The following is a 12162-nucleotide window of genomic DNA, read 5'->3' on the forward strand; positions in this document are numbered from 1 at the left end:
TCTCAATAATGGTCTAGAGAAGGTGTCGCTTTTTACCCTCCTGCTCGTTGCAGAAGACCTTTTCTTTTTTTGTGCTTTTTTTAACAAATTTCCTCCTTCAATTTAGTCGTTATGCTAATTAATTCCTCCCCACACACATTTCTGTGTTGTCACTGCTGTCGTATCCTACTGACTCATCTGCCAGTGAGGAGCCCCCACCAGAAGGAAGTAGAGCCTTCATCCTACAGTACTCCTCCCGCCCAACACTCCCTGCTGACAGGTGCCGCCCCCAGCCCATTGGAATACATACAGTGACACCCTCCCCGCCCAGAAGACTTTTGACCAGACTTTATACTTTGTTTTACTTCTCGTCATTGACTTTATATGCAATAACGCCACTCAGACAAATATGTTGGCGTCTGGTCTGAACACACCTTTAGACATCATGGTCCCACAGTCTCATGGAAAGACATTCATTATGCCCTCTATTATTTTCTGCTGAGGTGTCCATGAGCAAGGCACCTCAGTGGAGCTGTTTACTGTATGGAAGACAAAGCCTGTATGAACAGGACAGTGTAAAGTACTACAACGTATGAATTACACCCGTGGTCTCTCAAACCTTTTTACTTCAAGGACCCCCAGTTTGGCATGCATTAGGCAAGGTTAGAACCAAATAACCAAGATCGGTTAACTGAAATAAGTAACTGGAACTGTATTGTGTGTTTACACAACTGAAACTAATTAAAATCATGTAGAAAATATAAACTAATCAAACATTTGAAAGTGTTATAACATAGACATTAGGCCATGGGCCCCCATAACTCTTAGACTTAAAGACCCATAAGGGTCCATTTGGAACCCCTAATGGACCTATGTGGGTCCCCAGACCACACTTTGAGAACCTCTGTATCAGCAGTCACCACCTGGGTTTTATGATTGACAGGTGACATCACATCTGTTGGTTCCGCCCCGCTAGGCCTTCTCCTGTTGGATTTGATAATAACAGGCCTACAGGAGAAATGCAAAGATACATTCATTAATTAAAGCTGCTATGTAACTGTCCTCTTCTACCCCGGATTTGAACCAGGTTTCCTGCGCAAGTGCTGACATTCTTACCATTGAGCTAATAGAACCTACATGCTTGCTAAGGAGATAATTGAATCTTGACCATTAGGTCAAAGTTTGGGTCAGATCAGGTTTCTAGGTGAGACATGACCTTTGACATGATCTGTCTCAATAGAGCAGGGAGACAAAATACAACCACCCCACTTAACACAAGTTATATTGTATTAACATACTCTACCATACAGACAGGACAACATTACATTGTATTAATTGAAAAAAAGTTACATAGTGAGGCTTTGATTACTGAATAATTAGATGATGGATAAATCATGAATAAATAAATGGTTTGTAATTATTTATGTACTTGAGGTGTGATTTTCATTTGGAATGTACAGTATGTGTTTAACACCTGTGAAATAACATTAAACAGTGTGTCACTCACTATATACACGTGCACATGTGTGTGTGTGTTACCTTCAGAGTAGTGAACATGTGACCCAGTTCTCCATGTTGAAGGCTCCGGTCCATCAGGTCATCGATCAGACTCACCTCAGCTCCCAGGTTCCTGATCCTGAAAACACATTAGATTAAAACACATTGTGTTAGACTGCATCTCACCAAACAAATCACACCACATGGTTATGTATTTCCATGAATCATATCATAGCACATACGTATTGTATCATTTTATAAGGGAGAGATGAATGCCCTTTTTTTTTTACTGAATTGTTTTATTTTAAAATCCCCCCCCCCCCCCCCCCCCCGTTTTTGGTACAAATTTAAGCCACAGAGGATATAGCCAGGAAATGCCAGGACAACACAACGTGTGCTTGTAGATCGGCTATTTTCGGTGAATGTTCCCCACCGAATAGGGATGCTGGGGGTTCAAGTGGTTAACAAAAGTCATTTTGAGTTTCAGCATATTTTGATTATCACAATAATATCCAACCCGGTCTCCCCCCAAACACGTACAAATAGCACGGATTCGCCAAAATAAATCCGTGCATAGATTACTAGAAACTCCGAAACTCCGTGCATAGGAGACCCATTATCCCCTCCATTAACTTCAATGCGAGACGCAGACAGTCACGTGACTCTCTACGCTCTCCCCACCACGTATGAATAACACGGATTCAATTCCGTACATACACAACTATAAACCCCCACATGCCCGGACCGCTGGCGTAGCGGTCCGGGCACCTAAGCTCCAAAGCAGCCTGACAACGTTTGTGAACGGTGCTCTCTCACAAATGCAAAATATAAGCTTGCCCCAAATATGAACTAGGTGTCCGAAGTATTTGTGCAATATATTAGTCCCCTTTTTTTAATATAGAAGTGTTTTAATCCCGTTTGTGGCCGAACGCCATTTCCCCCCCTCGTTTACTTTCTGTTTACATTGAGTGTAATTTCGGCTTTCACCGGATGCGCCCCGTCTCAGAATCGGCCACAGACGGGATTAAAACACTTTTTAATTGAAAAATATGGATTTATACATTGCACAAATTCTCCGGACACCTAGATAACATTTGGGGCAAGCGGGTAAGCACCTTATATTTTACATTTGTACATGTTTGGAGAATTACGGGCTTTACTGGTGACATTGCTTTCCCCATCACGGTGAAATAACATGGATTTCAATTCCGTAAATACACGACTAGATCCGGGCACCTAGGCTCCAAAGCAGCCTGACAACGTTTGTGAACGGTGCTCTCTCACAAATGAAAAATATAAGCTTGCCCCAAATATGAACTAGGTGTCCGAAGTATTTGTGCAATATATTAGTCCACGTTTTTCAATAAAGAAGTGTTTTAATCCCGTCTGTGGCCGAACGCCATTTCCCCCCCCCGTTTACTTTCTGTTTACATTGAGTGTAATTTTGGCTTTCACCGGATGCGCCCCGTCTCAGAATCGGCCACAGACGGGATTAAAACACTTTTTAATTGAAAAATATGGATTTATACATTGCACAAATTCTCCGGACACCTAGATAACATTTGGGGCAAGCGGGTAAGCACCTTATATTTTACATTTGTACATGTTTTGAGAATTACGGGCTTTACTGGTGACATTACAGGGTAAACTGTGGGGGTTATATATACTCTCTTATAGATATAAACATAAATAATAAATAAAATCAAATAAAATCGATAAAATACATCTACAATAGTCTTGATCTAAGGCTAACGGTGAATATGAATCTGACACAATAGTTTCAGTGTTAAAACAGATCAAAGACTGCAATACACCTCCCAACCAGTAGGGAGTTGTAGTTGAAAGCATGCGGAGAAAATAGCCACCGATCAGATTAAATGCTTTTCATTGAACGATACGGTTTACAATCAGAAAAATATCTGAACGTTTATGTAGATGTAGATACCATCGTGTTTATTGCTCTTTCATTGACATTAAATTAAATTTATTATTTAGCATATGCCGGAAGTAGACCCGTGGCTTGGCTTAATCCGGAAGCAGTGGAAGTCAACACTTATAGTAGCCCTCATTTGCTTACGTGTACGTGAGAAGCATAATATTGCGGGATACGCAGCAGGTAAGATTGTATTCCATTATTTTGTGACGAAATCACGGTTATTGTCGTTATTTCAGTGTTATAATTGTTTTGCATCACGTTACACGATGGGTCATGTGTCGGAATGATTGCATATCATTGAGATACGTCCTCTTAACAGCGTAGAGATTGATTAGCTTTAGCATATTAGCTGCTATAGCCGCTATAGCCACCATGAGCGATATAAGCTACTTCTTTAATGATTTTAATGTTCAATTTGTCTTCATGTTAATAAGTAGCACATCTTGGTGTGACATGTTGTACAACTGTAGAGCCAATAACACTTTATGTTATATTAGATACAAAATTAGTAAAGTGAAATACATGGTAAACGCCGTTATGGTGTTCACCAGAGGCAGCTCCACGAATCATGTTCAACCTAGATTTGGCTCAACAAAGGGAATAAACTCTTTCTCATGCTATACAACAAAAATGTGGAATGCCCTACCAAAAGGAGTAAAGGAGTGGAAAACCCTACTCACTTTAAAAACTGCCCTAAAGATACACCTTCAAGAGGCTACAATTCGAAAATGTCCCTTGTCTAAGTCTTAACCTACACCCCCCCCTCCCTGTTTTTTTACCCTCTTGTAGGCCTACATATCTTTCACTCTCATACCAGTAACTTGTAAACTGATTGTATGACATTCTATATAGTAGTGCATATCTGCCTGTCTCTTATATGTCATCATGATTTGTGTGCATGGGGATCTCATTTTATACAAGCTTAGTGCTTTATGAGTTTTCCAGTTTAGTAGACCTTGTATTGTGAATTTGTATTTCCATGTACTGTTGTTCTCATGTCTTACTAAATATAGTAATATGGTTGCTCTTGGGCATAAACCTTGTATCTCCATATTTCATCTTTTCATTGTGTAAATAGCAGATTAAGCATGTAGAGCGGATATTTTCTGTATTTTAAAACGTTTTAATATAATAACTTTAAAAAAGGAACTGTTTTGGATCTAAAAGGTTTCCACCCAACAGCAACGATATCTAAAAATATGCAATAAAAGGTATACACATATCATGTTCGTACATTATGTGCAAAAATACAATAAGTGATATTACAGACAAGACTGAAGATATATTATTTATTCAAGAGGGTTTATATGGCACCACTCATCACCCCATATGGTACAAGCAAGGGAAGTGTGGTTTGGCTGTGCAGACTGTGCTAACAATACCATCTAACGTTAAAGCTGCACTATGTAACTTTCCTCTTCTACCCCAGATTCGAACTTGTTTTTCGGTGCAATTGTAGAACGACCAGAGCCGTCCTGTTTGCCCAGGGGATACATTGAATCCTGAACATAAGGTACAAAAATGTGTCAGGTCCTGTGTCTCACTGTCTCTAGGTGAGACATGACCGTTGACACCATCTAAATGTCACAATAGAAGAGCTTGGAGACAAAACACAACCACCCCAATTGTAGAATTTATATTGTATTAACATACTCTACTATACAGATTGCTGGAGGATGAACCAGTTATGTTTTAGTCATTATATCCACCACCTTGGAAGAGTAGTTAGGAATACATTATATGGTGTAGTTATATGGTAATTATGTCCATATTATTGCCAGCACTGTGAAGTTATACACATAGTTACTGTGAAGTAATACTTTAGTGTGGTATGTAATAATTTACACTTTTCTTGTCTTTTGTTTCAGTAAAATGTCAACTAGCCGAAAGAGCAAGTCTTTGTCGTCCAAGGCCAAATTGGAAGCTCTTGCTGAGGTCGGGGATGCATTAATTGAGAGCGAGGTAAGTTACATTCTCGTTGTACGTACATGTGCAAATAATTTAACTCCTGTTAGTTGATGCCTATTTCTATACATTTCATGACGTGTCGATATAGAGAGCTACCAGCCAGCAACCTGCAGGTACAACAACACCTAAGACGCCTGTCCCTCGGGTGACCTGGTCAAAGAGAGACCGTGATGGGTTGCTTGTTCGGCCCGGCCCAGCCGAGCCCAGCACCAGCAAACGTAGGAAAAAGGCCTCATCCGATGGTTAGTCTCTATCTCATAAAAGTAATGGCAAGGACTAATTCATGGAGAGTGGTGTTTGATTTGGAGTAGTTATAGGGTAATATTGTTTTAGTGTTTGTGCTTTTGTTATTTTTTTTGATATTTATGCTGGCTGAGAGTTTGAAAATATTTGGTGTAATGTGGTTTGCTATTTTTACTTCCAAACAGTTGGTCCATCTACATCATCTGTCTCATCAGCAAGTCTCAGCTGCCAAGAACCTAGTAAGTGTAAAAACTACTTAAAATACACTCCTCAAAAGAAGACAGGCACTGATGTTGCAAATATGTTTGTGTTTTTCCCGTTTTTCTCTCCCTAAAGATTTTAATATGCAGAGGTTCGAGGAGTTTCTACAGGACTCTGCATGCACTGATGTGCAGGATTGTGCTGAGCTGCCAACATCGTCCTCTTCGAGAACTTGGAGTGAAAGGCAGAAGGAGGTTCAACTAAGTTGGCAACGGGCTAGAGAAGATAATGTGGACAACTTGCTGTCAGCGGAGAGCATTGTGCATATGACGTGTCAACACTGTCATTTGAAAGAAGCTGTCATCCGTTGTGGGGAATGTATGCCATCAGAGAACTTTTGTGTAGAGTGTGATCGTTTGGTACACCAACGCCACACTCTGCACAATAGGCAAACCACCATGTGTGGTTATTATAAATACATTCCTCCAACAGAGTCAGTGAAACTCAGTGATGGTAAATACACCATATGTGAACAAGGTTTGTGTCTCTTTAATTTAACAGACAACATTGTCTCCTATTAAAACCTGTTATCCACGTACCTTCACACAACCCACACTTTTCATCCTGATTGTCCTTTGCCCTTTCAGATTGTTTGCTGCCAACAGCCTTTCCTGCAAAGATATGCACCTGTGACACATTTGACGTTGCAATCTCTGCTGGTAGATCCATCATACTGGTTTGCATAAATGGTAGGAATTTAATTATCTATCTAGATACACACACGGTATGGATACAGTATGGTATGTGTTTAAAATACATTACTTTAGTTCCTTGTTACTTATGTCTCTCATGTACTTTCAGGCCGTTATGATCTTCACATTCCGGTGCTAGAATGCAAACAGTGCAGTAAGCAGTGGTCTCCAGAAGTCAGGGACTTTATTAGAAGTGGCTACTGGCCTGCAACCATGCAAAAACCAACACAGACACTGTTCGATCAAGACATCTTCCATTCCTTTGAATCAATGAAGACAGCAGCTCCAGGAATGTCTAGACAAGCCTTCACAGCAATGTTGGACCAGAGAACTAAGCATTTTGGAAGAGTGAGTAATTAGTTTGATCATGTCGTTAGACATTTAAACTGAATGTTATCTCATTTGATTTTTATGTATTTCTTTCAGACTGGCAAAGTGAATGCAGATTCTTTTCAGAGGGGCTTTCTGCAGTACATGTACTGCAACTCTGTTGAGAACCAGCTTCAGATAAAGGAACACTTTGTCTGTCCAGCCTGTTGCCCTGAAATGGTGGCTGTTTCAGTTGATGGCAACAGAAAACTCTACAGGTTCCAGAAAACAAACCAGTTAGTTTGTCGTTATGTCCTTCCTATTAACATTATCGTAATACTATTGTAATTTTCTAAGCTGATACTTCAGCTGTTGAATATAATATCTGTAAGACTTTGTGACCTTGTTTTGACACACACATTTTATTGTAGGAGTGAAGAGCCAGGGTTCTTTGATGGACTGTTCTTGGCAAAAGACTCTGAGGTGTCCACTTTTGTTGAGGAGGTCCGAGGAGTTGTAAAGAGTGTAAGTTTTAAACAAGTGAAAGATGGTTCAGCCAATAAAGAGTCTTGATTGTAATATTTATGTTTGAGTATACAGCCCTGCTATCTATTGTCTTGAATCAACTACTAATATGTTCCAACTATGTACTTTGGTAGACTGCAGGAAAAGCGATGTGTGGGGATTCTCACTGGAGAGCCGCAAGAGAGACATCCAAGCAGACCAACAAGTTGGATGAAGAAGGTGTTGAAATAGCAGTTTGTAGACATGGAATCCTTCTCAGAGGTTGGTATTAGTATTGATGTAGTCTTGATGAATTGAATAGAGCAATCATAGATGATAATCTAAAGCCCCTTCATTGTGTAATATGCTCCCTAATAATTGTTTCCCCCAAAAGGTCTAAATATGTATAGAGGCGAGATCTTCGCATATCCCATGTTTCTCCAAAAAGCCTTCCAGAGGGCTACATTCTTAGCCATGGATGTGACCTGCCGATACGTGCCATACCTGGAGAAGGTGTCGGAGAAACTGAGCCATCTTCGGCCCCTTCAGCAAATGAGACCTTGCTTGTCTGTGATGCATGCCAAAGCACACAATACCAAATGCGAGGTGACGCTTCTTACTGCTTGTTGTTCGACATTTTCGTTACGTAAATTACTAATTTAAATTGTCACAATGAATGACATCATTAGCCACACAACAACGGTCTGAACTGACTCAAAGCATAACCCAAGTGACTTCAGGCTATGCATCAATATTGATCATGCTGTCCACACTGTTGTTAAACAATTCCATACTTTGTAGATCCAGTGGAATGCAAGGAATCAGGAGGGTGTCGGCACCACACTCGGTGAAGAAGTCGAGCAGGTCAACAGTTTCCTCTCCAGATGTGCCCTGACCACAAAGTATATGACAAAGTCAGGTTTGTAAGCTTATTGAACCCCCTGCTAGCCTGCAAAGATACACATAAAACAGTTTCAACATTTTAATTTGCATTTGTGTTCTTTACAGTAAGAACTGACATGCTTACTGTCCATGCAATGGGGTGGAATCACCGTAAACAAAATGGCCTACATATTGCTTTGTCTTCCAGATACAAAAAGGTATGTACATGTATTGAAAAAGTGTTAACTATTTCAAGCAGTTACATGTGTAACTCTGATTATGATTGAACTTCAAATCCTATTTTGTGAACACATTTTTAAATTATGGTGTTCTGTGTTGCAATTTTGCAGACTCTAGAGAAGACTGTGGAGGTAACGGAGAACCTCAAGAAGTTGCAGGAGCAGTTGCATTGCAGCGATGACATGCTCAATCAGTGGGTTGTAGATGTCAAGCAGTGGGCCAGTACCGGTACATTTCTTACTATTTTTTTCTATTTGGCTGTAATGCATATAGCTGTAGCCTATATATGTTATGGTGCGGGGATGGGTACTGTAATTAAGTCATAAGTAAGGAAAAGGAACATCGCGGGTACGGTATAGTGACACAGCAACGTGCTTTTGTTTATCAAGACTGGATATTTTTGTCCTTTTTTGTTTTTTTGCAAACTCATCAGCATAAACAACCTCTGTTATGCGGAAGGAGCTTGCTGGTTGGTTAGTCAGGGAGTCACAGGGACCAAATCTGATGGTTGACAATGAGTCCATAATCAGAATCTGTGTGAACATGTATTTCTTTTTTCTTAGGAAGTGCAGTGGACAGTGCTGTGGAACTTAATGCTTTGCAGCTGTCCATTGAGTCGCTTTTTGTGAGCATCTGCCAGAAGAAGCACTACATTTACAGACAGAATGGTATGTATACTTTAAGCATAAATTATTCAGCTGGCACTTGCAGTATGTTGATTGTGTTCATTAAGAGACTGTCTTTGTGAAAACACACTGTAAACACGGCAATTCAATTGCAAACAATTCAAAACCTACGTTGCTCGTAAAATAATAAAAACAAATACATTAAAGCCCCAAAATCTCATCACAGCTTTTTGTAATGCTACTCTTTTATAGATCGCAACAAAAGGAGGCAGAAGATCAGCCAGAAAATTGGCCAGGAGAAGAAACGTTTGCTGGACGATCTCCAAAAATACAACCAACAACCTGGTTCACGTCCTGTGGACATAAGCTCTGTTGTGCAGAAACTGTCCAACAAAGCTGCAGAGAGCATGATATGGCCTTGGCAGGAAGAGAACACAGGTGTTGAAATAATATCTCTATTAGACTTGTTTGATGACTTTTTGTATGTATTTATAATTAATCTTTAAATGTTTTCATTATTAATGTTGTCATTCCTTCACAGATGCTGTTGACATTCTCACCAAGAAGCAGATCTTTGACCTGGTGATGCTTGGATCACGTCTGGCCGAAGAAAAGCAGATTCTGGTGAAGGAAATGATGCAGCACTGTGGGTACCTCAAGGACTCTGTAGCAAAGGTCCAAGCACAGATGGGCACACAGACAAGAAGTAAGTGTAACTCAATCTGGCTTTATTATGCAATTGTCAAGTGATGGCTATCATGTTGGTATTTGGTCAATAACAAATGCAAAATTACCTGCAAATATTGTATGCTTATAGATATAGATTGACACTATTTGTAAAACCCACCTCTTCAGGAAACACTGCCCTTCCTCTTTGCCTGGCCTACTTGTTGTTAACTAGTTGTACGAACTCTTGTTTTATTTTTGTATTGTTTTATTGGGTCTTGTTTAGTCGATACACTTATTTGTTTTAGCTCGTGCTCATTTGATTTTGCTATTTTGTCTCATCTGTTTAAGTAGGTAGCTGATATATTGCACTTTTACCTTAGCGCTAGGTATACTCTTGTTGGTTTTTGCAGGAAATGCACTTAATACTTCTGGTGATTAGTAGTTTCGTTCCCTACCTATGTTGAATGCACTTATTGTAAGTCGCTTTGGATAAAAGCGTCTGCTAAATGACTGTAATGTAAATTGTCTATGTATTTAAGATCTATACTGTCAGAAAATAAAATGTTTAGTGTGAACTTCATTCCATTACGCTTCCTTATTCTTATTTCTATTCTTGTGTATACATTCCAGCTTTTCCAAGTGGATTGACAGAGGAGGGTTCCAGGGGCCTCATCAGTCTGCTGAAGAAAAGATTTGAGGACCTTAAACACCAGCAGCAGACTGCAGGGAGAGCTTACAAGGCCATACTGGAGCCAAGTCCAAGGTTGTTGGAACAGGAGATGGAGGAGGAAACAGACTGGCAGTGGCAACAAGACAGCTCGGACGACGAGGACGACGATGATGACACATCTTCCCTGTGAATTTGTTCCCTCTGGTGTTAATGCCCGTCTCTCAGTCCCCTCCAGTCCCCTCCCCTCTCAGTGACTTGTGGTGTTCCGCAAGGAGGTATACTAGGACCTTTACTGTTCCTGATATATGTGAACGATATGTCTTCAGCTTGCGACTGCAAACTGTTCCTGTTCGCAGATGACTCGGCTCTGCTGATCTCGGACAGGCTGCAGGTTGAGAAAACTCTCAGTTCTGAACTCAACAAGATCTGAATCTGGCTCTCCGACAACAAACTATCATTACACCTGGGTAAAACTGAATCCATCCTCTTGGGGTCCAGTCCTAACCTTAGCAAGGCTGAGAGTTTCACGATCAAAGTGGGCGACGATGTTATCACAAGAAAGGAGGAAATTACCTACCTGGGTTCCATCTTGGAGGCAAACCTCTCCGGTAACAAAAACGCCGAAAGAGTGATCAAAAAGGTCAACCAAAGAATACGCTTTTTGTGTAGGATTGGACGTCTAGTCAGTAAGAACACTCTGAAGATTCTTGCAGGGGCCCTCACACAAGGTTATTACGATTATGCATGCACCTCATGGTATCACAACATCTTCAAGGCCTTAAAAATAAGGCTCCGAACATCCCAAAACAAACTAGTAAGGCTACTTCTTGCCCTCAATCACAAAACCCATCTAACCCCTGCTCATTTTGCTAGGATTGGATGGCTTAGGGTTGAGGACAGAGTACAGCAACTTGCTGTGGGCCTGGTCTTCAAGATACACCACAACATTGGGATCCCCCTGTATTTGTCAACATACTTCCAGAACGTTAATGAAGTCCACGACCATATCACCAGAGGCAGCTCCACGAATCATGTTCAACCCAGATTTGGCTCAACAAAGGGAATGAACTGGTTCTCATGCTATTCATCAAAAATTTGGAATGCCCTACCAAAAGGAGTAAAGGAGTGTAAAACCCTTCTCACTTTCAAAACTGCCCTAAAGATACACCTTCAGGAGGCTGCAATTCGAAAATGGCCCCTGTCTAAGTCTTAACCTACCCCCCCACCCCCTTTTTTTCTTCTCTTGTACATATTTTTCACTCTTCATACCAGTAACCGGTAAGCTGATTGTATGACGTTCTGTATAGTAGTGTGTATATCATGCTATATAAGCATTCTACTGTGAAGCCAAGCATGTTTAACCGGTGTAATGATGATTCTGTGCTCTCTAACATTTCAGCTAACACCCCTCATTCTCGAGGTTGGATGTACTTTTGATAACAGCTTTAGAGGAAGCCCTCCTAACCAAAGTGCTAAAATATCATCAACTAGAGCAGACCATCTCTCAGATAGGCTACAGATGTAAACTTGAGTTTTGTTTTATCTTTGGTAGTCTAGGCCACGTGCACAAGTTGGTTGTGAGTGGCCTCCAAATGGCGGGCTAAACAATTAGCAAGGTACTGCTCAATATCAGCGATTATAGGAAGCTGCTCAATTTGGTGGAGGCATTGTTTCCTTTACCCAAGA

At 40.6% G+C, this 12162-nt stretch overlaps 1 protein-coding gene across 1 annotated transcript in view; it reads right to left on the bottom strand.

Moving 5' to 3' along the window:
* Window positions 1-330: 330 nt before the first annotated feature.
* LOC311041262 (alsin-like) overlaps window positions 331-12162 on the bottom strand; it is a 72955-nt gene continuing 61123 nt past the window's right edge. The window contains exons 7-8 of the mRNA XM_084086164.1: window positions 1519-1615; window positions 331-987 (exon numbers count right to left, since the gene is read on the bottom strand). Of these exons, the coding sequence (XP_083942290.1) occupies window positions 952-987; window positions 1519-1615 (133 nt within the window). The 3' untranslated portion in view covers window positions 331-951. The remainder of the gene's footprint in view (window positions 988-1518; window positions 1616-12162) is intronic.

Source organism: Gymnoscopelus microlampas, assembly GCF_963454915.1.
Source record: "Gymnoscopelus microlampas genome assembly, contig: SCAFFOLD_108, whole genome shotgun sequence".
Classification (NCBI taxonomy): domain Eukaryota; kingdom Metazoa; phylum Chordata; class Actinopteri; order Myctophiformes; family Myctophidae; genus Gymnoscopelus; species Gymnoscopelus microlampas.